This window comes from Typopeltis vanoorti, chromosome 14 (genome assembly GCF_054136105.1).
Source record: "Typopeltis vanoorti isolate ZY-2024b chromosome 14, IOZ_Tvanoo_1.0, whole genome shotgun sequence".
In the NCBI taxonomy this organism is placed as follows: domain Eukaryota; kingdom Metazoa; phylum Arthropoda; class Arachnida; order Uropygi; family Thelyphonidae; genus Typopeltis; species Typopeltis vanoorti.
This window is the reverse complement of record NC_143562.1, coordinates 89,357,524-89,385,206: the sequence shown is the minus strand read 5'-3', so window position 1 is coordinate 89,385,206 and position 27,683 is coordinate 89,357,524. Positions and strand designations below refer to the sequence as shown.

The window sequence follows — 27,683 nt, the reverse complement described above, 5'->3', positions numbered from 1 at the left end:
CTGCAGTAATTTGATTAATTTGTTTCTGTTTTCTGCTATTAGAATGGTATCATCAGCATATCTAAGATTGTTGTATTTTATACCATTGATACTAATTCCTGTTATTTTGTTTCTCAATCTTTTTCATCACTGTATCACTATAGATATTAAATAGATTTGGTGAAAGGATACAACCTTGTCTAACTCCTCTTGTTATTTTCACTTCAGAAGTCTCAGTGTTAAACAGCTGCATTTTCTGTTTGGTGTAAATCATTTTTATAATCTTAAGTACATGATCTTTTATGTCTAATTTATCTAATATATTGAACATTTTATTATGTTTTACCCAGCCAAAAGCCTTCTGAGAGTCTGTGAAGCATAAGTAAATGTTCCTATTTCTTTCAAGTGACCTTTCTATTAGTATTTTTAGTTCCAGGATAGCATTAATGGTTCCCATTCCTCTTCTGAAGCCTTTCTGTTGTTCACTCAATTCACTACTTATGGCTCTTTCAATTTGTTTGTTAACGAAGATTAAAATAATTTTAGATGCATGGGATATTAGGCTCACAGTTCTGTAATCCTCACAATTTTGTGCATTATGTTTCTTTGGAATTGGTATGCAGATAGATGTTGTAAAAACTTCAGGTAATTGTATTGTTTTATAGATGTCCTGAATGGATTCCACTAAACAGACAAAGCTTTCAGCAGCTCAGCTGGACTATTATCACACCCAGGGGATTTATTATTAGGAAGATTCTTAATTACATGTTCTACCTCCTTTCTTCTTGGTAGAGTGGTATCTGTTGTTACGTTTAACTTAAGGTGTCGTGAATTATCTAACATGTTACCATTATCATCATCATAGAGATCTGATAAGTACTCCACCCAGCTTCCATTTAACTTTTCCTTATCAATGAGTATGTTTTCATCTTTGTCCTTGATGTTATTAGACTGTGTGCGTTTTGTTTTTCCATTAAGTTCTTTCACTTTCAGGAATGCTTCTCTGGTTTTGTTCCTATTTTGTAATTCTTCTATTTCAGTGCACTGCCTATTTATCCAGTTTTCTTTCAATCTTTTACATAACTGTTTGATTCTTTTATCCAAAGTTTTATATCTTAACCTTTCTTCTTCATTTGCTCCTTCCCTTAGTAAACCTATGTTGTTCATTGCAAAGTAGATATTCACTGTCAACCCATCTCTGAATGCAGGCCCTAACCAATTTTTCCAAAATCTTCACCACCACTCCCGAGATACTAATTTGTCGATAGTTGGATACATTGGTCTTTGCACCACCCTTGTGTAATGGAATTATCATACATTCCTTCCATTCCTGCAGAATCTTCCCTCTTCTGAGACTTATATTAAACATCCTGGTCAAAGGAATGGTCAGTTCAACTGAACACTCTTTTAGCACACGTGCTGATATTCCATCAGTCCTATTGATGAATTCTTATAGTGTTTGTGCAACAGCTCTAATACCTTGGCCTCACATGCCTGCGTTTCTTCATCTAGTGAAGAGGTAACAGTGAGCTCAATTTTGCATTCACCAGTTTGATAGCTTTTAATGAAATGGGCACTCATTAACTGAACAACCTCTTCTGCATCTGTAACCCTCACGCCATCTGGATTTAGAAAAGTTATTCTTTCATATTCATTCTTTCTTTTACTTGCAGCATATCAATAGAATTCTTGTGGGTTGTCTTTAGCATATAGAGCTAGTTTCTTTTCATAATCAGACTTTGCTTTCCCTACAACAGTTGTGACTATCCTAGCCTGCTGCTTATAACGTTCATAACAGACGTCATCCTTATGCATACGTTTTCCTTCCACATCATTCTTTTCTTACAAATCTCTTGCTTAATAAGATTACACATCCATTTGACTCCTACTCTATTTATTCTTCAAACTCTCGGAACACATTCTGATATCGCATCATTTAAGTATTATTTAAATGTTTCCCATGCACTGTCGATATTCTTTCCATCCAGCAACTGATCCCATTCCACTGAACTCAGTATACTCCTCAGTTGGTCATAATTTCCTGCTTTGTAGTTCAGCATGTAACCTTTTCTGAATGGAACATTCATAAACTAGGTCACTTCCCAAGTGAGTACCACATGCTACTGTCACCAACTGGAGGCAGACTAGTTACGTCTTTAACTGAAATGCCCTCTGGCACTGTAATCAAATCTAACACTCTTTGACCTAGAGTTCCTTCTGTCACATGCTGCTTGAGGAAGTTGTCCTGCAACAGCTCAGTAAATGCATTTTCATTTTTCTCATGAGATTCTACTGCTACCCAATCAATATTTGGATAATTAAAGTCTCTCATTATGATTACTCTTTTCGCACTCACCTTTTCTATTTGGTGATGCATTTCTTCATCACCAGCAACCGATCCACCAGGTCTGTAACAACACCCCACTATGTATTATTATTATTGGAGGTTTAATGGATTTTTTACAACACTCAAAAAGAATTAAAATAGAATTTAATACTTCCTTGTATTTCGTCCTAGTCACTAGGACATCTACGGGGATTACAAAGACAATTAATGTAACATGCACACAAAAACTTACAATACTAAGCCCAACCACGTGGGTGACAATAAAGTCCTATCTAGGTGGAGCGCCCTCTAAGGGCAGTAGTAGGTGGCCTGGAATGTAAGGTGGGACCTCTGGTGATGACTGTTTCCCAAATCTTCGGAAGCTTAATGCAACCGTATTTGTTAAGATTTGGTTGGTTTCTGAGAGCTGCTGCTGCTTCTAAGAAAAGTCTCTCTTTCTTGAATTTGCTATGGTGGAGCATGGTGGTTTTCTTCCATGATACTCTGTGGGTGGTGTCCAAAACATGGTCAGCCAAGCCTGAATGGCCATAGTTGTGTTTAACGATGTACGACTTATGTTCCTCCAGGCAGATGGATGCTGATCTGCCTGTCTGTCCAACGTACGCCAGCTTACAGGAACAGGGTACTTTGTAAACTCCAGGCAGAGAGAGAGAGGAGGGAGCTGATCTTTCGTAGAACGGATAAGGGTAGCCAGTTTGCGGTAGGGCTTATATGCTGTGTGTAGGTTATACTTTTTTAGTATGTTGGCTATTTTTTCCGAAGTGCCACGGATGTAAGGTATGGTGATGGCATTTTTAAATTCTTGTTGACGAGAGGGACGGGGAATGGGGGAGGAATTGATTATTTTTTTGATGCTGTGTTCGCTGTAGCCATTGGAGAGGAAAGTTCTGTGTATGTGGTTAAGCTCAGTAGTGAGGGCGGTTCCACTGGAACAAAGATTGTGGGCTCTCTTGGTAAGGGTTTTAATGATGCCATATTGTTGTGAGGGGTGGTGGTGGGAGAGTTTGTGAATGTATCTGCCTGTGTGTGTGTGTGGGTTTTCTGTATACAGTGAAGGCAAGTGTATCATTAGGCAGGCGCGTGACTAAGGTGTCTAGGAAGGGTAAACAATTGTTCTTTTCCTTTTCCATAGTAAACTGGATTCTTGGATGTAGGCTATTGAGATGACCAAGGAAGGAGTCTAACGTGTCTGGGCCATGAGGCCAAATAGAGAACACATCATCTACATATCTTAGCCAGATAGAAGGTTTGAGTGGGGCTGAGTCTATGGCTCGTTTTTCGAAATCTTCCATATAGAAATTGGCAAGGGGGGGAGCCCATGGCGGTTCCCTCTATCTGCTTGTAGATTTTGTTATTCCAAGCGAAATACCCAGAGTTGATGGCGAAGGAAAAGAGATCTAAGATGTCAGAGGGAAAAACGTTTTCTAAGAGAGATAAGTTATCTCTCTTAGAAAACGAAAGCTTGCGTACTTTGGACAGACAGGCAGATCAGCATCCATCCGCCTGGAGGAACACAAGTCGTACATCGTTAAACACAACTATGGCCATTCAGGCTTGGCTGACCATGTTTTGGACACCACCCACAGAGTATCATGGAAGAAAACCACCATGCTCCACCACAGCAAATTCAAGAAAGAGAGACTTTTCTTAGAAGCAGCAGCAGCAGCTCTCAGAAACCAACCAAATCTTAACAAATACGGTTGCATTAAGCTTCTGAAGATTTGGGAAACAGTCATCACCAGAGGTCCCACCTTACATTCCAGGCCACCTACTACTGCCCTTAGAGGGCGCTCCACCTAGATAGGACTTTATTGTCACCCACGTGGTTGGGCTTAGTATTGTAAGTTTTTGTGTGCATGTTACATTAATTGTCTTTGTAATCCCCGTAGATGTCCTAGTGACTAGGACGAAATATAGGAAGTATTAAATTCTATTTTAATTCTTTTTGAGTCTTGTAAAAAAATCCATTAAACCTCCAACATAATGTCCTCACAGCACTTAAGCCTCTACACAAGAACCCCACTATGTAATTTGTCTTACTAGATTCCACCTCACACCAGATAACTTCAAGCTCGCTGCCACATGAAATATTGTTAGTAGTATTACTACATTAATAGGTCTCTACTTTAACTGGATTTAAGTCATTCAGTATCATTAGCAGCACCATCCCCCTCCTCTCCTATCCACTCTATCCTTCCTAAATATACTATACCCATGACACTCGATACCAGTTATTAGGTCTGATTCTGATAGCCAGGTCTCACTAATTCCTACAATCTGCAGTAGCAACATATTGACTAAGGCAACAAGCTCGACCTCTTTGTTTCTGATACTCCTAGCATTCGTGTACAGATATAATAATCTACGTGCATGTTCTTTTGTATACTCTTGTTTGCAGTCTGCCTGACACAGTTGGACATCTTGGAGATCTCTATTCTTCTCTAATGCTTTAGAGAAGAATAGAGATCTTTTCACACATATGGTGGGTCCAAACCAGACGAACACAAACCTGAAATCATTCTCGACTTGTCAACATTTCCATGATAAAGTCCATTTCCTTCATTAACACAGTTATATACCACTGTCGTTCTTACACTCACATCCACACCATTCCTTCCTTTATAGTTTCGTTTCCCTGACTCTCTGTATTAGGTCTCATACCAGTTATTAGTTTTTCAATAATTATTGAAACAGTTGAATGCAATAGTTTTTCTTCTTGTGCTATTTCACCGACTTTTTTTCCTTTCTCATATGCTTTAATGACCTTCATTTTAACATCTAAACTTAAAGCTTTCCTCACCTTCATTTTTATGTTAGAATTTTCATCAGTAGTATTTCTTCTCTTACTGGACATGATAGGGTTACGACGAGATACAAAAATTGAAACGAGAGAAACGAACACTTCGACTGCTGATTAGCAACTAATGTGCCAAAGGCTGTGATAAGTTAGAAGTGGGTGAATCATAGCAGCTGCTATTGTGTATTGGTGATAGGCTTTGCTTGTTGACTAATGGCAATGATGCGATGCATATACAAAAGCAGTGTGATATATGTAATTTTAGTCCTCAACTTATGATGAATCGACTTATGACGTTGTAAGTCGATTCGTCATAAGTTGAGGACTACCTGTATGTGTGTGTGTGTGTGTGTATATGTATATATGTGTGTATATATATATATATAAAATTGAGCCAGAGTTCAAATTCTGTTATTATTATTTTTATTTTTTTTGGAGATGCAATAATTGTCGTGAATGTGGTTATGCTGACTACACGAAGTGAGGAAAGTAACCAAGCTAATATTAGGTTTATTTGTAACTTCACAATTGCTGAATTAAGGCAAATAGTACAGATAGTAATAAGTACATATGGAATTTTGCAATGTACACAAGTGTCAATTTTGGGGGATGTCATTAAAGGTTTATCCAACTGACAAATTTGTTAGTGAAATAATGTAGAAATTTTTTCACAGCAGAAATTACTTGGGATTAAGAGCAGTGGTGGTTGAATCATTTAAAGAATTGAAGGTGATTGGGTAGAGTATAACTGTTTGGTATTGTCAACTATTTATACTAAATTGTCACTAATGTTTGCAAATCAGGAATAGATAATATTGACAATTCAGGTATAAATAATTGGCTTTTAGTGGATGAATCGAGTTGGAGGTTTTGTAGTCGGGATTCCTTGCTCAACTTATGTTACACATAAATTCTGATTTAATTACCAGCATTAAAATCTATAGCGTTTCTGTGGTAAGAGAGGCGGAGAATATTTTACACAGGTTTGATTACACTGTTACCTTGAGGAAGTTTGTCTGGGGCTAGAGGAAGTGATTTAAATAGTTATGTAAGCAAAATTAAAACTTCTGAGATATGTTCCCATTAAATATAATGATAAAACATTGTTAATGGAAACAAATGATCTAAAATTATAGTTCTTTAAAAAGATTACAGCAGGTTTTTTAGCATACAAAATTAAAATGGTTAATTTTATTAATATAATGCTCAGATTTGATAGCAAAGATTCATTGGACAGGACAGTGCCAGGTATTTGGATTATAAATAAATTATGTACTGTGTTCATGGCTTTATTAATTTATGGAATCAATTTGTTAATAATTAAAAATGGTTTAGTGGTGATGATATCCACCTAATATAGGTCCATTAAGACAATAAAATCTGTATGTTTTCAAAAGATTTAGAAAGGACACCTAAGAAAATTTATGGCAGATTACTGAATATATATATGAAGGGTATTCATTAACAGTAGGAGAAAAACAGTGTGCTTTTTTATGGTATTGCATTCTTTTATACTAAAAAATTTCAAAGTGCATAATGTCAATAAAATGTTTTCAGAAGATGGAGCATGCTAGAGAAAATTTGTGTTGAAAGTTTTTTCACTTGGTTATACTATAAATTAAAGATGCCAAAAAATTATATTCTTGTTTATCTTTTATCCAAGTGTAAGCAAACAAAGTTTGTGTGTGAAGTCACTTCACAACCAGGCTACTTGTATATAGAAGTATTACTTCTGGGTCTGCTCCCACTGATGAGACCTCAATAAAGGTCAAAAGTGATCTGGGTAGTGGCCCTTCCCATAATGCATAGCATTATACATGTCTGTAAGGCAATCGATGTGAAGTCATTAGCCTCTATATAATAAACCACGTGTTAAGGAACTGACTACTCCATCGACTTGGCTTTTTCGAAGAGTGTCGCTATGGGAAAGGTGCCCAAAGAGTGGAAAAGAGGGTAAGATTCCCATAAGGATGGTGGTAGATAGGAAGCATCAAACTATAGTCACTTTTGAAGAAATTAGTAAGAGATCATATACAGCATTGGGCAGATGAGGGTAATGTTATCTGTGAGGCTCAGTATGAATTTGTTAAGGGATACTTTTATTTTAGTAATGTAATTGCCTTTTATAATAAAATAACAAGAGCAACTGATGAGAGAAAGGCATATACTGCCATTTTTTGGATTTTATAAAGGCATTTGACAGGGTGCCACATACAGCATATGGATTTGGATATCAAGTTAGTGAATTGGATTGGGAATTGGTTGTTGGATAAATATCAGAGAGTTGTATATGGGGGGGGGGAGCAGTACCAAGAAGACAAAGTTACAAGTCTTCTTGTAACTTTGTCTTCTGAATCCATGTTGTTTATACCTTTTGGTTCACTCTTTTTGTTTTGACACTCTTACTCAGTTTTCATGGATGGACCCTAGTTCTCCCACCACCAGACCTGTTCTGAAAAATTTCTTCTGAATTAATCTTGTAAAAATTCCTCAGTAATTTGTATGTCTCAATCATATTATCCCTTTTCTGCCTATCAACCAGTTTCTGTAACCCACAAATCTTCAACCTGTTGTTGATTGGGTCTTATCATGGCTTGATAAAGAGGAACAATAACCTGCTTGTCTCTGCTCATCAAAGTATTCTTCAGTAACCTATTGATCTAATGAGCTTCTTTAGCCATGTGCCCCCTAATCTTTAACACCCTATCCACTAACACTCCCAAGAGTCCCTGGCTTCGTCAATTTCCTGTAGTACAGTTCCACCAATGTGGTATATAGCTGGTAATCTTTTCACCCCAGAATGCATAACCTTACACTTTACCACATTAAACTGACATCTATTCTACTTTCCCAGCCTTCTAATCTATTGAAAGCAACTGGTCAGATTCGTTATAGACAAATTCGCAGATGTAATTACTAGATCGAGCACTCTCGAACCCCTAGTATATTCCATCACATGTCTCAGGTAATCATCCATTAGTAACTGCATAAATTCCATTTCCTTCCAATGTATGTTCCCATAGTTGAAATCATAAATGAAGAAATAACGAAACTGTTAAAACAAGCACCGGTAAGAGAGAAAATAAAGAAATATCAGTGTAGTTAGAACATATGAGAATGCAATAATTTTCCCCATTTTTTTTTAGCTGCTTTCTCATGTTACATAACTTCTTTGTCTTTTTCTTGGTATTCTCTAAAGCAGACATATATAGCACACTGACCTTGTGTTTTGTTGAATTATGAAGTTAGGATTAATTGGACAGTTAATCCTCTATATCTGGTGATCAGCCTATGGCTGGTTTCTTATTTGCATGAAGAACAGTCTGTTGAGTCTGCCCACTCTGAGGCTGGCCATCTGATCAACTGTTGAAAAGTATAATTATTCATGATAGATTTTGAACAGAGGTCTTTCCAGTCAAAGGAAAGACCTTTGTTTTTAAAAATGTGTTTAAAAATTTCATGGATATGCTGCTTAGTATTCACATTTTTGTTTAATCTTCTGCATTTCTTCTTATTCAATCCAAATTGCACAAATTTAAGAATTTACTCTAATTTTCTGAGAACACTGAAGTAAAGGGTAACTTCACTGATGGGCAGAAGTTAAATTTGATGTCAAAGTTGAGATGGTTAAAGGATGTCTTTCTGGCATTATCAAATTTTCTGAATTCTTCATTGCAATAACTATTGTCTTAAAATTGCATATTCAGAGAAGAAAAACTTACCAATATAGTTAAAGTAAGAAACTCATTAAAGGATTGAGCATGAGTATTTGTACAGTTTACAAATACGCTGGCTGTCATTGCAGTCTTTAGTGGGTAGTGTGTGTAATTTCAGTAAGCCTCTTCTTCAAAGTTAGGAGATAGGGATAGTAATTTTTACCAACATGTAGACATATTCATAAGGGCTTTGAAATCTTATTCTTTAGTCTTAGTTGCATTTAGTTTTGTGTGATAGTTAGATTTTCTTCCACTTAATGGAAGAAAGGGATGAAAACTAGGCTTAACCCATTCTAGTGAAGTAAAATGGATATAATCTTTGTGGATTGCTTCTCTGTCCAAAGTAAAAGCAAAAAAAAAAACAAAAAACTTTTTTCTCAACATAGTAAATTCATTAACTATGAGGTTAGCTGTTTAACAGTTCATAGGAAAACCACTAATGCCTAGTGCTACTGTGTACCACTTTGGGCATTTCCTCTGTCAGTTTCTAAGTTTTTATTCCTTTGTTCTAAATGCATTGTACTTACTCCAGTTGCAAATTTGCTGGCATCCTAGTTTTCTGACAGAAATTGAAGACCTTGTTTAACTGGACATTGTCACTGCTAGCATGAGTATTGATCTCATCATGTTGTGCTGTCATATAGAATATTTGTTTTCACCAGTACAAAATATACTCATTATAAGGTTTAATAGAATTAATAATAATAATATTATTATTATTATTTATACGGGTCACAAAACTCACTGCAGGAGACCACACAATATCTATCATATTTCTCCTTAAACCTGTTGAGGCACTCACAGCCACCTCTGGCAATCCATTCCACTTGTTCACCACTTTTCAAGTAAAGAATCTAGTCCATTCACCCTTAGACAACTTCCAAGTGTGACCCTTGTTTTCCCCCCTACTCCCCATATATTGAAATATTCAAACATGTTTAATTAATCCTGTATTTCGTCTCGGTCATTGAGACATCATCAGGGAAACAATATTACAATTGAAAAAAAAAACGCACAAAATTGTACAAAAACAGTAAGCAGGAAAGCCTAAAGTCCTATGAGGGGGTACCCTCTATGAGTGCTGTTGGTTAGCATTAGCTGTGTTGGGCAGCCAAAGCTAGCCAACTTTCATTCTTACTAAGTCTAGCAAGAAGCTAAGTTTCCCAAATCTTGGGAAGTTTAATACAACCATATGAATGCCATAGCAATCCTGTATCTGAAAGTTATATTTTACATAAGTGAATTCCCTATAGGTGAATAATTATAAAATTGGAATATAGAGCTAAAAGGTTACTATCTGGAAATTTGAATTAAGGATGTGAAGAATATTATTGATTCATTGTTGTTATGAATTGGAGCCTCTGTAACTCAGTCAATATAGACGAAGTCCTTTGGTCGGAAAGACCTGAGTTCGATTTCTATCGGTGACATGAGGAACCTTTAGTCTCAACTAAAGGTGAGTTAACCGATCTCATATGGCAGTGGAGAGTTTTTCCCCTCCCGGTAACTCGGGTTTTTTTATCCCTTAAAACAGGCAAACTGGTCCCGTGAACACACACAGCTACATTCATAAAATATACTACGGCAAGAAAGGCAACGGGAAACCACCTTGCTCGTAATCATTTCCTTAGTATGGTAGCATATAGCTAACCCCCACCAGCTGTATGGCTGAGGAATTAGAATAGAATTGTTGTTATAGCCAGATAACTGAATGTTGAAATTTTCCAAACTAATCCATGTCTTTTATAGTGCAAGCTAAGCCAACTCTGATGATTGGCAGCGTTACGTTCTCATAAGCTCTCTGATAAATTTTGAAATATTTAAGTTTGTTTTATCTGACTATAACAACAGTGGATTAAAATTACTCCTTAAGGAAAAATTCTTTCATATATTCAGTTTGTGATGTACAAATAGCAGAACTTTATCTTAGTCTTCATGTTGTTTTAGTTTTTTTAAAAAATTTCATCAAAATTCATTCAGTTAAATGCATGATGGTAATCTTGTTTATCTGACCTTCAAAACAGTGACTCTTCAATTAACTGACCCATGTCAGAAGATTTCTGTTAGAGCCATGTAATTGCACTTCAATTATCTGACCCTTTAGTTATCAGAACTTGCTGTTTTGATAATTGAAAAGTAAGAAAAACAGTAGATTTATCATATAAACAATAAATAAACTGTATTCTTTGGAGGCAAAAAAAAAAAATTGAAAATCACTTATAATTATCTTTTACATTTTCCTTATATTACATATTTATTTTATATGAAAATTGTATATTTCAGAAATCATCCATTAGTAGCTGTTTTGAGAGAAAGACCAGATTCCTGGCCTCTAGTCCTAACAAATTTGCAAAAAATTTGTTTTGATGAAAATAAAAGGTAAATTTATTTTTTTCATAGTCTTTGATAGTTGAACAACACTGAACTTAATTCCTATCTTAGAAATAGAATAAGGTTTAATTAATTACTAGCATTTTAGAAAATTTAATGGTATGTGCTAATAGCACATATTTTGTTCTCTCTCTCTCTCATTCACTCTGTCTCTTCTTCCACCACCACACAACAGCTGAAATAACTTGGTGTTCTCTAAGTTTTCATTTGGGTTTATGTTTTAAAATGTACAAAGAAACTCAAATTGGAAATAATTTGTGTATAAGTTTCTTCGGTAAATAAAATTACTCAACCTGTAGAACTATCTGAAGAACCCAGATATACATGCCTTTATACATTGCTTAGAGAGAAGATAACAGGTACCATAGTGACAAAATAGGCATGGTGCCTACCTTAATAAGATGTAGGACCTCCTTTCACTGTGAACACTGCAGTAATCCTACAGGCATACCTCGACAAGTTTATGATAACAGTCAATGGGAATTTTGGACCAATCTTCCTGTAGTCATGTAATGAGGTCCTGGACTGTTGTGAGACAGATGTTCCTTGACCTCACCTGATGCTCCAGTTCACTCCACAGATGTATAATGCAAGTCAGATGACATTCATGTCCAAAAACCATTCAGTTACAGTGGCAGCCTTATATTTTACATAGTGGATTGTGTTGGTGAAAGAGACAATGGTCAGTTCCATAGAGACACCAAAAAGTAGGAAGCATTGCATTGTCCAGAATGTTCAGCTATCTCTTGGAGTTCAATGTTTATGGCGCCGAACAAGTCTAAGGCCAAATCAGGAAAAACAGGACCATCACACCACCAACTCCAAATTTTATAGTTGGGGTTATGTACTCTGGTAGGAGATGTTCACCGGGCATCTGCCACACCCATTCATCTGCTCAGTAGAAGGTTAGCATGATTTGTCACTCCATAACACAACCTTCCAAGCTTCCACGTCTCACTGTTCTTTGCATCACTGAAACAATGCTGCATGTTAATTCAGGTAATGTGGGACCTGCATATTGCAGGTCCCACAACATGGGTTTCCTGCCATGGAAACCCATGTTGTGAGTCTCAGTTCTGAATGTTTTTGTGCAGATTCATGTTCTGGTCGATATCCAGAACTCTGCATTCAATATTTCATCCAATGAATGTCGGTTTTTACATATTATCCTTTGTAGCACAAAGGATAATTGTAGCCCAAAGACTCATCGAGAGAGGGCACCTACTGTACAACTCTGTCTCCACCAACTACAATAAACCACAACTACACCAACGCTATCTATCGCCCACCACCACTAATATTTTCAAAATCACAAACATCCATGCCTGTGGCAGGATTCGAACCCGCAGCCTTTTGCCTGGAGACAGATATGCTAACCACTCATCCAACCAGGCTAGCATGGTTATGTGACACAGGTTATGTGACATGTATATTTTTGCTTTCATGACAACATCATCTGTTAAAATCTACATCTGTATAATGCATTGCATATTTATGTTAATATATAGAAGTTTCCTAATGAGTGATATTGCATTTCAAAAAGTTTTTGCATTTGTGATAAAAGAATTTGTATTTGTTTTTCTTGAGCATCCTCTGACATCTACTCTTCCATATTAACTCTCTCTCGCGCTCACATACATACATACACACATTAATGGTTCTTCATGCTTCATATGTTGACCTAGAGACACTATTCTGAAAATTTTTGTCACTAATAGTATATACTGTAAAAAGAATTTAAACTAGCATTATGTTACCTCTAAAATTGCTACAAGCTGTTCTGTGATCTAAAATGAACTTAAGTACAAGAAACATAATTCCACTAAGTATTAAAACATATTGTGCAAGAGCAAGCACCTCAGTAATACATATGCAAGGATATAGCAGCATTGCTCTTTCTTCATTCGGAAAGAGGTGGATTTTAATCCTGGGAGGGAGAAATTATGTATAATTAATAAGGCCCTGAGGAACACCTGCATTGCTAGAGAAATTTGAAGAGAGAACATTATATCTACCATTAAACGCAGTGCATGACTTAAGAGAAAAAAAATAGCTATACAGTTACAAAGAGCAGAAGTAAGACCATAAGATGGCAAGTTTTTATGTGTGTATATATATATATATATATATATATATATATATATCAGCTCCACACATGAGGTCCCAAGACCTATGATATAACAGGCTTGTGTATGGGTAAGTGGTTAGATAAAAGAAATTGGTTGATGTGTTTTGAAGACCTGAAGATTGTAATCATTGGGGGAAAACACTATGGAGAAGACCAAAGAACATAGGTAAAGGAAATCAGAGGTTGAGAAGGTTTACTGAGTTTGGAGTTGAACTGTATATGGGTGTTGACTAGCAGCTGCTCATGTTCATATTTGAGAACAGGAAAGTGGAGGAATGGTAGTGGCAAGATCAGTGGAGCAGCACTTATGGAAAGACCTATAGAAGAGATATAATGCAGTGGAGTGTGGAAAGTGACTGGAGGGAGTCAGTGAGGGAGAGTCATCAGTAAAGTGAATTGCATATAATCAAGCATTCTGGGGAAAGTTTTAGATATGCTATCCCAAGTATGGTAACAAATTCTTCAAATTCTGCTTAACATTCTAAAGTTAAGCAGAATTTGAACCAGCTAAACTCATCCTGCAACAGCACAATTTACACCTCTATTCCCTGTAACAATAGTTTTCTATATTTGTCTTTGCCAGCATGAGCTGTTGCAGATGTGGAACATATTCAAACACAGAAAAGTTGTATATAGGAATTTCCCTGCCAGTTGTGTAAAGCAGTGCTTCCCAAACTCATGGATGTAAAGGCCCCCTTGGAAAAATTAAAATATTTCACAGCCCCATCGAAAAAAAAATCATAATACAGACATATATTATTATAATATATATTGTATTTATATTCAATACAAAATATACACAGCAAATATTGCAAAAATTATATGCAAATATTACATTTTTAGCATCTTACATACACATTTGACATGGCACACTTAGTCTTAAAAACATTTTAAATTTGTTTTCATTATTTCACGGCCCCCCTCAACAAAACTAACGACCCCCAAGGAGGCTGCGGCCCACAATTTGGGAAGCACTGGTGTAAAGTAATGAGGGATGCAAGAAATTTTTTACTTGGAGAGTGATGGGTAATATTTACATGATATTATGACATATAACCTGTTGATATAATATTAATCATAAATATTAAAAGCAATATCAATAAATGTTTCTCATAGTGTTATTATTCTTTCAGGGAGTATGCCATGAAATTCTTAGGTCCAGTTTTCCAATATATTTTAATGAATCCTGTTTGTCCATCACAGCATGCAGTTTTGAGGATTTCAACCTTTGAGCTGTTAGCACAGCTGGATGTAGATGAATTTTGGGATTTTATTTTCCTTTGTATTCCTTGGCTGCAGGTATGTTTTTTTTCTTATATTTAGAATTTGGTACTTTAAAATTCTACAGTATTTTATAATTCATCTTGCAGACAAACACACACAATACTAAATAAAAATCCTTCCTCCAATAAGTCCTTCGATTCCTTGGTGGAGCATGATAATGTCACTGAAATGCTTCTAGGGCTATATGCCAGCCTAGTTGGCCAAGCAGTTAGCATATCTGCTCTCCAGCCAAAAGGCTACGGGTTCGAATCCCACCGTCGGCATGGATGTTTGTGATTTTCTGTGGAAATACTACTGGCAGTGATGGGCGGTAGATGACATTGGTGTAATTGTGGTTAGTTGTAATTGGTGGATTCAGGGAGGATGTAGAGTGGGTGTGCTCCCTCGATGAGTCTTTGGACTCCCTGGAGGTGTCACATAATAATATCATTAGAAGCATCAGTCTGCAGTTCAAAAGTTATTAGAGAGAGAGAGAAAGAAATAGGCTTAATAAAAAAAATTTTGTTAAGAAAAGAAAGTAGACTAAAAGTGACTGCTTTAAAATGTATATGCAGCATTTAACTGAAACTTATAAAGATTTTTGTTTCTTCTTCAACCCATGTGTTTGTTAGGATAGTAGAGTACCCTGATTAGGGGTCACAGCAAATTAATGGAGCCAGCATGTCACTCCTCTGCTGTATCCTCTGTGGGCAAGTGTTTATGCCTGTAGATCTCTATGTTGATGGGGCTGATTTGCCTGTTCTGAGAGACAAATCCAGTTTTTCATGAAATCCCCCCCCCCCACACCTCTGTATGAGACTGGCTAACTCACCATTTGATTGAAAAGACCAAATAAAGGTTCCTCATGTCTCAAACAGAATTGGAACCTAGGTCTTTCTGACCAAAGGGCTCATCAGCACCAACTAAGCTACATCTGAATAATAGTTTTCATTGTTTCCATGGCAGCAGTAAGTTACATCAAGAAGAAAACTAGTCATATCTTAGTAGAGATACTTTTCACTCCTTCTCAGCATCCTGAATTAAAATGGTAAATAAGCATTGTGAATGGGTGCACACAACATTTCTTACTAAACAAATAATGTAATAAATAAAATTAAGCAAGATTAAGTTTTTTTTTTTTAATTATTCATATTTCTACTTCTACATTTTTTAATTATTCATATTTTATTTGAACATTTTTATCTACTAAAACGTATTAATTTTAATGCAGTGTAAAAAGTTGATTTCAACAGTAAATATGAAATGGAAGAAAACAAAAGTAATGAACCACTCTACTCTAATAAGAACATGGATTTTTAAAATTTTATTTTTTATCAGTCCCTCATACACTGACCATCTACTGAATTAGAAACTTTTATTTAATACTGTATTGGACCTCCTTTAGCAACTGCCAGTACCAATCCTCTTCAATTCCTTATGCATAGCCTGTTGAGATGTGGGTTGGAAATTAAATGCTTTGGACTACAGTTATTATTATGTTTCTTAGACAAGAAATGTGGGTTATTTTTCCAATGATTAAATACCTGGGATATCTCACCTTTTGAGAAATCAGCCATTTTTGCTGTTTTCAAAATCATCTCTCCAGCGAGACAGGCATCCAGAATAAGCCTTTTATCGAACTCTGAAAGATCTTTTGTTTTTCCAATTGTGATCAACACTATTGACAATTACTGACCCCTCAGCATTATTACATAGTTGGCTAGAACATGTGGTGATGCATGTGACCAGGTATTTTGCATATATACTGCATAAGTGACATTTACATACATCTTTATAAAGGTTTCTAATTTAGTGGCCGGTATGTGTATAAAGTGGTTGCAAAATTTAGCATTAGTGTCAGGTGTGAGCATGACATATGATCAAGATAATAGAAGGAACATGTCATGTATTTAGTGAACAGCTATAGTTGGATGAGGAAGGCTGTTTCCAGAAGACATAGATAGGATGGAAGGGAAATTAGTTCATTGTGTTTTTAAATTGGACTGTGAATGGTTCACCAGTTAGTTGTGTGCATTTTTATGAGCTTAACAGTTCTTTATATAGAGTGGTCACAAATATTCTTGTAGAAAAGGCATCAAGCAGAAACAGAATGTCAGAGAAGTGGATGTAATAAGCCTCTAAGAATTTTGAAGGAAATTTCACCTATTAAATGGATTTCTCTTCTTCTAGATAGCATCAAGAATTTTCAGGACAATGCCAAAAAATCCTTGATTTTGGTGCCATCTCACATGTGAGGAAAGTATTTGAAGGTTGTGCAGATTGGAAACTTGTATAGTTAGTAATTGTATAGGTGAGACTATGGATATAATATTTATATCAGAAAAGGCTAGAAGTGTATGTAAGCCTAACAAGAGAAATGGGATCATGTCTAGGTATCTGGATATTATCAAAATATAAAGCGAGATATTTTTTGAGAGAAAGAAAACTAGCTTGTATTTTATAGTATTTGAAAATGAGGAGGTTCACTTCACATCCATTGAAGAATGGTAATAAAGAGAAGGTGTGTAATTATGAATTATCTTGAAACTTGGATTGCTTGATTGCTGGTTTGTCAGATGAAAAGGAGGAATACAAAACTATGAATAGGATTTGAGGTTAGTGAGAGGAGGAAGAGGGGAATGAAATTATAGAACTCCGAGGTCCTCTAGCATTGATAAGGAAATCGGAAGAGAGGATGCCATCTGCTATTACAGGTAGTGATGGCTGATATATCTGTTGCATTTGTATGTAATTAAAATTTATTAATGATCCATAGAAGACTCCAGTTTTGGCCTAGAAATAAATTAGTTGCTGAGAAATAGCAGGAAATGCTATACAAAATACATGAAAAGAATATTAGAAATGTACAGATTGAAACAGAACATGGATCGTTTGACAAGCTTGTGAATAACAAAATCATAAAGATAAAGCAAGTGTTCTTCCATATTGAATTCACATACTTGGAGATGCATGGATTTGTTTCTGGGTAAGCAGCATAAGAAATTATTCTCCCATTTACACTAATCTGAAAACTGCAGTAAACAAAATGAACACATTTTTATAAAAAAGTACTGCCTGTGTGTACCAGATTAGCAATTTTTCCTGGCTTACAAACTTTAATAGCTTGCTGTTCTTGTCAGAAATTTTTATAACAGTATTAGGATATGATGAAGTAATTATAAGAATGATAATACTATCTTTTACTAAACACCAACAAAATTTCTCCTTCATATCATAACTAAATCCTCTTCAACTGGTGAATTCATAACCGTTTTTTTTAAACAACAGTTATACCCATCTTCTTTAAAATAAAATAAAAAAAGAGGGGGCGACATCAACAATTACCCAAACTATACACCAGTCTCTATTTTACCATTTAACTCAAAAATCTTTGAGCTTGCCATAAATAAATATTGAATAGATAAGGAAAAAATTGTTTCTAAATTCGTATTTCTTCAGCAAATATGAGTACATATTCTTCAAAATATGGAACACTGAACAAGCTTGCTTAAACATTTCAGAATTTATTTATAAGAGCATTTAAAAAAGGGGAAAATAGCTTTTTTCATAGATGTTCATTTGACCCATTCGATCATACCTTGTTATTAAGAAAACTGTGTGTTGTAGGAATTTAGGGGGAAGTGTAACCTATGTTTTCATTCTTATTTAGAAAATAGGGGGCGAGCAGTTCAAATAACAGCACCTTAACACGTTCGCTGCATCACAAGCCAACTACGAATATACTCGTATGATGCTGACTGCTGGCAACGAGATTACCCATACTGACCTTGAAGAAGTGAAAAATGCTTGGCGTACGGTAACAGACTATGCCCAAGTAGAGTGGCAGCAAATGTGTTAAGCAGATACCAAGTCATCAAAACTGATGATTCTTAAATTTCAGTTTTGGGACCTATCTTATTTCAGAACTAATAAATGACCTTTGTTCAGTAGATTTGAAAGGAAACATAATCAGATATGATGATGATATAGCTATAGTTTTCTCTTCAAGCACCATGCTGAGTTTAAAGCATAACATAGAAGATAATTTATTAACCCTGCACCTGCACAGATGTTTCAGTATAAACAAAATTAAAATGAACATTTCAAAAAATTAATCTCATAACTGAAGGGTAGAGATGCAAACTTGCCACTTAAATACCATTCTTACCATTCTTACCCTACCTATGGGATGGTATTTAAACCCAGAAGAGACTGCATCTCTGATACTAGTTCAGAGGATCTCCTCTACCAGTATCTAGGCATTAATGTGGACCTTCAGTATTAAATTATATTAATGATATACATGATATCATTATAAATGATATAAATAATTAAATATTAAATAAATTGCAAATATTTGCAGAGATAATGACTGCAATGTGCTCTGCCTGCAAGAAAATCACAGAGGGGAAGGTGCTGCAAGACCTTACATTCATGGCATGAAACTCATCAAAGAGATACCCCATGATAAATATGAAAATGCAATATTTACAAAAGAAAACTTAATTTCATCGTCCATTGACTCAACGAACAACAGAAACATTGAGATTATTACAATCACATATAAAAATATCTCAATCACCTCAGTTTATAAACTTCCAGAAGAAGCTTTCTCCTTCCCTGACATCCTCCTTAATAATAATGCATACATGACTAATGTTGTATCAGGTGACTTTAATTTTAACTGGGGGTTACACAAAGTTCAATAAAGATGGAGAACTTGCTGAAAAATGGGCCGAAAACCTTTCTCTAAACCTGATACATAATCCAAAACTCCCTGCATCTTTCAACAGTGGCAGATGGAAGCAAGGCTATAACCCTGATGCCATATTTGTTATCTCAAAAATATCCAACATTTGTGTTAAAAAGGGTTTTTTAAATCCCATTCCACATTCTCAACATAGATCTATAATGCTTCAATTCAACCCAGCCATTATGCCTTACACAGCCCCTTACAGACAACAATTTAATTTCAAAAAAGCTAATTGGAAAGGTTTCATGGAAGATCTTGACTGCTCCATAGAACCAGTCCCTCCAAACCCTCGAGAGTATCCTCAAATTCATAAAAATACTGAGGAAAATCTCCACCAAACACATCCCCCTGAGGATGCTGCACGAACTACATTTCTGGCCTTTCCAGTGACATACAAGCCCAGTATTCTAATTACTTACAACTTTACAACACCATCCCCCCCTTCTCAGAGGAGACTATCCATGCAGAAAGGCATGGAACTTTATCAACAGAATTAGGAAGGATTTCACTAAGCCATACGAGCATCTACAGGTATCAGCTAATTGCTCGCCAGCTGCTGCTGAATGGAAAATTCCCTAAAAAAAGCACCCAAAAAATAAGATACTTGGAACCCCAAGTTGAGGAACAAAATATGATTAACTCAGATTTCACCATCACTGAACTCAATGCTGCCATAAACCTATTAAAACCTAGAAAATCTTCAGGCCTTGATGACATCTGCACAAATGAACAAATTAAGCCTTTTCAATCCAGAACTAAAGATTAGTTATTAAACCTATACAACACTTGCCTCAGACCCCTAAGGATATCAACTATCTGGAGGCACGCTTAAGTGGTGGCCTTTCTGAAACCAGAGAAAACTCCAACCAAAGCAAAAAATTACAGACCTATATCATTACTCAGCAACCTCTTTAAACTCTGTGAATGATTAATTTTGAATAGGCTACAATCCCTAATCGAACCCCATCTTATTGCTGAGCAGGCTGGTTTTAGACCAAGCAAATCCTGTATATCACAAATTCTCAACTTCACTCAATATATAGAAAATGGTTATGACCAAAAACTAGCCACAGGAGCAGTCTTTGTAGACCTAACTGCAGCATATGATACCATAAACCATCTCACACTCAGAAATAAAATATACAGAATAATTAGAGACTATCACCTTGTTTTCCTGATCCAATCACTCTTGGAAAAACACTCTTTTTTGTGGACCTGGGGAGATAGGAAGAGCTGCCAGCATCCCCCAAAAAATGGCCTCCTCCCAGGGAAGTGAGTTATCACCATTACTTTTCAACATCTATCTCAATGATCTCTCCATCTTTCCAGGAACTAGAAATTTTATCTATGCTGATGACCTTTCCATAGCTACTCAATCAAAAAATTTCAAGTCCATTGAAACTACTCAATCACTTGCCTTAAATAGTCTAACCACATATAAAAAATAATCAATTAAAACTAAACCTCTTGAAACCCCAAACTGGCCTTTTCCACCTTAACAATAAGGAAGCCAACAGGAAGCTTCAGATTTGGGAAGTCTCTAATATAGAACATTCCTGGAACCCAATCTACCTTGGTATGACTCTCAATCGCACTCTTTCATATAAAACACACGTACACACGTAGAAAAAACAAGGCAAAAGTGAATGCAAGAAACAATATACCGAGAAAGCTTACCTCCTCCAAATGGAGGTGCAGACCCTAGCACACTGAGATCTTCTGCCTTGGCCCTTTGCTATTCTTCTGCTGAATATGCCTGCCCAGTGTGGTCCAGATCCTGCCATGCTGAAAAACTTGACCCAGCATTGAATGAAAGCTGCCGCTTAATTACAGGATGTCTGAAACCAACACCACTAAGAGACCTGTATACTTTGGCTGGTATTGCACCTCCTTCAATTAGAAAATCTTCATTCTCAACTGACGAAAGAAGCAGACAGATGAATGACCGCCACCCGCTATTCGGCCAGACCACAGTGCCCCAAAGACTAAAATCCCGACATAGCTTACTAGCAACTGTTGAACCACCTAAAAATCCTCCAGAGACAAGACTTCAACAATAGCTTGCACTATATCTGGAGAATAATACTGGTATTACAACAGCTGAACATCTTCCACGTGGTGCCCACTTGGACTGGAATACTTGGAAATGCCTCAACAGACTTTGAGTGACATGATGCTACAAGCAAAACATCATTAAATGGGGCCAGATAATTATGAGTGCAGGATAACCCAGTCCATGGAACACCTTCTTTCTTGTCCCCTTCTTCAATCACCTTGCACGAAAGAGGACCTTATATCCTGCACAGAAAGAGCAATTGATTGCTCAAGATACTGGAGGAACATCTGGCCATATTTATTGTATATAACATATGTATAGCAGACCCTAGCACACTGAGATCTTCTCCTTGGCCCTTTGCTATTCTTCTGCTGAATATGCCTGCCCGGTATGGTCCAGATCCTGCCATGCTGAAAAACTTGACCCAGCATTGAATGAAAGCTGCTTAAGGGGCAAACATGTTGATTGTAAGGGAAGTGGCACTCCCATAGACCCCTAGCTGGATCTATCCTCTTCTTCTTCTAATTTGAGGAAGATTCACTCACCTTAATCTTTCCTATAAGGCCTTATCAGCCAACTCTTTTTATTTTATGACCCTTATGCTATTAGAGTACTCGAGGGCCATGGGGTCTTTCCATTTCTGGCCTTACAACTATGTCCTCCCCTCTATAAACCTTTACTATAATTCTACTCTATTCCACTATCATCTACTCTTTCCCCTTCAATATACCCTATTCCTCCTATGGGTTTAAATTTGGAAAAGGCTATTTCAGAAGCCTTAAAGTAGCAGCCCTACCACTGAACTATTCCATCGTCAGGCTAGTCACCTGACATGGAGAACAGAATTCTACTTTTAAGCTAACAGAAAAAGGTAATCGGAATGAATCTATGGAAAACCACCCTGGAATGGAAAAGGTAAAACGAAAATGGAAACGACAAAATATAATACATATAGCAAACTGGAATGTTAGAGGAATAGCATATAAAGAAATAGAATTAGACCAAATATTAAAGGAAAGAAATTTTAAAATAGCAGTAATCACTGAAACAAAAAAGAAATTAAAGGGAACCATGAGAACCGAAAATTTTAATGTGATATACAGTGGAGTTGACAGAGACAAAAGAGCACAAGCAGGAGTCATGATTTGGATTCATAACACCCTTCCAAAACAGTTAAAAGATTATAAATTATGGAATGAAAGAATAATAGAAGCTAGAATAAAAATAGATAGAGTCTATTTAACAATAATTGGTTTATATGCCACAGAAGAAGGAAGAGAACAGGATAATATTGATTTTTATAATCAGCTACAAAACATATATAATAAAATAAATAAAAATGATTACATAATTTTAGCAGGAGACTTAAATGCAAGAATTGGAAACACGAAAATTAATAATAATATAGGAATATATGGAAAGCATAATCTAAACAGGAATGGTAAAAAATTGATTGAATTTGTAGTTTATAATAACATAAAAATAATGAATTCTTTCTAGAAACATAAAGACATACATAAATATACTTAGGCAGCAAGAGGATGGAAATCAATATTAGATTATTTTATCGTAAATGAAAAGACATCAACGTTTTTGTTAGATGTTAGAGTTCACAGAGGATATGAAATAAGCAGTGACCACTTTCTTGTTAAAATAAAATTAAGATTACCACCTAAATGGCTACAAGTAACAAGAACAGAAAGAAAATTTAAAACATTTGTTTATAAAACTAGATTATTAAATGATACAAATATACATTGGCTATATGAACAAAGAATTAACCAATATCTAGATAAAATAAAACAAAATGAAGAAATAGAAATAGAATGGCTTAATATAAAAACGATACTAAATGCAGCAGCAAATGAAAGCTTAGGAAAGACCAAAAAATTCAATAAAAGGAAAAAACTGAAGATATGGGATGATACAATCAAACAAATAATCAAAATGAAAAAAGAAGCCTATCATAAATGGTTAAGCAGTAAAAGATTAGAAGATGGAATAGAATATAAAAGAATAAGAGCCATAGCTAAAAGAGAAGTCAGAAAAAAATATAGAGAATCATAGAACAAATTCGTTTCTAATTTAGAACATGATTTATATGAAATAAGACCCAATGCATATAAGATTTTGAAACACTTAAATGCAGGTAGTAAAGAAAACATAAAATTAAACACCAAATTGAAATTAGAAGAATTTCTAAATTTCTACACAGAATTTTGGACAGATAAATATTTTAAAAAAGACAACTGGCAAAGACTTAATGAAAATGAAATAACTAAAGAAGAATTAGAAATCAGCCTGAAAGAAACAAGAAACGGAAAATCACCAGGAGAAAATAAGCTAGGTTCAGAACTATATAAATATTCATGAACAAGATTCAAAGAAAGACTCCTATTATTTCTAAATAAAATTTATTCAACTGGTAACCCTCCAATAGAATGGAAAAAAGCAATTGGTTCCTAACTTTAAAAAAGGTAGTAGAGATGACCCCCTAAAAACAATAGAGGTATAAGTATACTAATTTCCTGTTACAAAATATATAGCAGAATTTTAAATAGTAAACTAATGAAATATTCCGAAAACTTTATTTTAGAAGTACAGAATGGATTTAGGAAAGGACGATCGTGTATAGACCCTGCCTTTTGCCTAAAATTAATAATAGAGAAAAGAAGAGAATATTTTTAGAAACAAAAATTGGTTTTATTGACTTTGAAAAAGCATTTTAGAAAATTAAAAGAAGCATTTTATTTAACATATTAAAAGAAAGACAAATACCAAATAATATCCTAAAAGCTATCATAAGTATATATGAAAATAATCAAATACAAATAAGATTAAATCATGAGCTATCATATACAAGAGAGAGAAACCAAGGGGTCCGACAGGGATGTCCCACTCTCAGCAACTGTTTTTTAATATTTACCTAAATGAAATAATAAAATGGAATAAAAATTTCCATCAAGGTATTAAACTTTCTCCTGCTGTGAACTTAAACACTTTTCTTTTTGCTGACGACCAAATAATAATTACAAATTCTGAAGTTAACTTACAGAAAGCTATTTTAGATCTAAATGAGATAGCCAAAGATTATGGTATGATAATATGAACAGAAAAATCATAAACTATGGCATTTAAAGGACAAGATCCAGTAAGAACTAAGATAGTAATAGATAACAAGATCTTAGAACAGGTGAATTAATTTAACTACCTAGGATGTTTGATCACATATGAAAAAAATATAAACATACAAATTGCAAAATATTTAAAAATAACAGGTGTAATTAACTCTATATTTAAACCAAACATAGTTCAAAAACAAACAGACTAAAAGTATACAATACATTAGCCCTACCAGTCTTATTGTATGGAAGTGAAATCTGGACAATAAAACAAAAAGACAAACAAAGATTAATAACAGCAGAAATGAAGTTTATGAGAAAAACTGCAAGTTATACTCTATTTGATCACAAAAGAAACGATGAAATTATGAAAGAATTAAACCAAGAATTAGTAATAGAAATAAATATAAACATAAATGTATAGAACACTTTCAAAGAATGAAAACAGAAAGATTACCAAAACAAGCCATTTGGAAAAAGAAAACCAGGACGTCCTCTTAAAAGATTCAACGATGACTTCTAAGGCTGGAACAGGCCATGCTAGGCCTAAATCCTTGATATGCATGATGATGATGAACACTGTATAGTTTCTTTTTTTTTTTGTCATGTTTTACTTATTAGTCCCAGTGTTCTCATTTGTAATGTATCCTAATTTGTTATTTACAACAACTTGTAAATAACACTTACTTACACAGTAGTAAGTGGTGCAGTATTATTTACAATGTTGTACCACTTACTTAATACTGTACCACTTGTGTTTGGATACAAAATAAATAAATGTGAACCTTGATCTGAAATGCAAAACCTCATCCATTTGGTTAGTTACAGATAAACTAAAGTGTACATTGTATAGATTATAGAACATTAAACACACAGTATATCATAAATTTTTACAGATGCAGTTATTGTTGTAATGCACTAGTATATTCAAGAATTTGGTATGAGAAGAGCATACAGAAATATCCTAGGCATATTATTACACAATCTACACAACAGAATCTTAAAAAAGAAAATTTGCAGTTATAATTAATTATAATAGCAGTTAGTAACTCTGGTTTGTCTTCAATCTTAAAATAAATATTGGATTAGTCTGTGACCAGCATGATATCTACCTTTCCAAATAAGTCCCCTCCCTATGAGACACCTGTTTGTGGTAGACAGGGACTTCCCAGTGACAGTAATAGCCTTTATTGTTTCTTCCTCTTTTTCTTTACTTTTCTTCCCTTTACTACTTCTCCTGTGTCTTTTTTTATTATCCTTTCTTCCAGACCACCATCACTGGGATCCAACACCCTGCCACTGTTTGCCATGTGGTGCGACCTGTAGACATCTGGAAAGGGGGGAATGCTGGCAGTCTTGCACTATTTTGATACCTTCTTTAGCAAGACGGTCATGGAATGCCCAGCAAGAATCAATTAGCTAGTGGGCATGCCTGCAAGGGTCAAAGGTGTTGCAGTAAGTCTCTCATGCCATGGTCCAGGGTTGGGATCCAAGGCTTGCTGTTGTGCTGGTATAGCGTCAGTGGTATCCTTGGTGTTCCATTCCTGAGTGCAGTCAGTGGATGTCCATGTGCAGCTCTGTGGTGTGTATGGAGCTCTGGTGCCAAACCAAAAACTCCTTGAGCATGAATTCTTCATCCTCAAATGTTTCAGGGCCCTAACAAAGTCCAAACCAAGTACTGATACCTTAGACATAGCATTTGGCAACAGAAGTAAGAAACAAAAGATATACTAGTATAAATGTACCAGTGTTTTTGATCATCCATGCAACAGGTGAAAAGCCAATAGGGAAAATGTCACCCTTCTTTATTCAAAAGGGTTTAGATGGACCAGTAGAACCTCCCCAAAACTTAAAAAAATATCTTCTGGTGATATCTTTGTGGAAACATCCTTTCAGCAACATTCCAAGAAACTACTGGGAGCCAATCACAGTAACACTTCATAAAACACTCAATTCTTGTAGAGAAGTGATATCAGAATGGGATCTTCGTGATGTTTCTGATGAGGAGATATGTTCAGAGCTTAAAGATCAGGGAGTGACAGGTGTGTGGTGCATTCTGATATATAAGGTTGGTCACCTGGTTCCAGCCAGGAATATCATCCTTATTTTTCTTACACTTAAGCCTCCAACAGGGAGGTCTGTCAAAGCAGGGTATCTCAACTGTCCTGTTAGAGCATACATCCCTAACCCACTAAGATGCTTTAAATGTCAGAAATATGGGCATGCCCAAACTGTCTGTTATGGCTGTACTTGCTGTGCTCAATGTGTCAACTGTCAGGGAGATCATCCAGCTTATTCTCCTGCATGTTAGAAGTGGGATGAAAAAGAAATACAAAAAATTAAAACATCTGCTCTGAGATCCTTGTATGCTGAGAAGGTAACAATTAAGAAAAAATCAACACCGACTCAAACTTATGTCTATTCCACCATCTGATAATTACACCATACCTGAACTTTATGATCACAAGTGCTTCTCTGTTAAGTGCATCAATTGCATGACCTACAGTCTTACTCCAGAAAAAACTCCAAATATGGTTCTTCAGCGAGAACCCACTTATCAAAAAAAATTATGGCAAAGATATCACTTAAACCACCAGACACCCACACAGGAAAAATGGAATACTTCAGTAACCACTGAAAGTAAATTAAACTTGCCAACTGACCCTGACACATCAGATGTATTGAATATTTTACCAGAGGAAGAGATGGACACTGGCCATCTATACTTCCCAAAAACAATTGATAAATATAAACCTGACAAAGGTAACCCCTCAACCTCCCAAAAACTACAGGTCTATAAAGCTAAAACAATGGAGAAAATTTTCCAATGGAACTGTCATGGGTTTCACCAGAATATTGATTATATCAAGATTTTGTTGCAGAAACATAAACCTTTCTCTTTTTGTCTACAGGAAACATACTTAAGACCAAGGAGGACCCTACTTTAAGGAATTTTACTATTGTATGCAAGGACCAAACTGGAGGTGATCTTGCTCATGGAGGAGTAGCTATCCTACTGGGCAGTCACACTCCTTTTCATCATGTCCAACTTAATACTGCTCTGGAAGCAGTAGCGATTTGCCTGTTCGTGGGATTTTTTAAAGTATATTCAATATATTTACCACCGAGTG

At 35.5% G+C, this 27,683-nt stretch overlaps 1 protein-coding gene across 2 annotated transcripts in view; it reads left to right on the top strand.

Annotated features, from left to right (window-relative positions):
* LOC150099747 (focadhesin) overlaps positions 1 to 27,683 on the top strand; it is a 381,450-nt gene that overhangs the window by 52,354 nt on the left and 301,413 nt on the right. For both annotated transcript variants that reach the window (XR_016549345.1, XM_090403693.1), the window contains exons 5-6: positions 11,123 to 11,218; positions 14,492 to 14,657. Coding sequence is in view for 1 of the 2 variants with exons in the window: in XM_090403693.1 (XP_090259819.1) it covers positions 11,123 to 11,218; positions 14,492 to 14,657 (262 nt within the window). In the remaining variant the exon portion in view is untranslated. The remainder of the gene's footprint in view (positions 1 to 11,122; positions 11,219 to 14,491; positions 14,658 to 27,683) is intronic.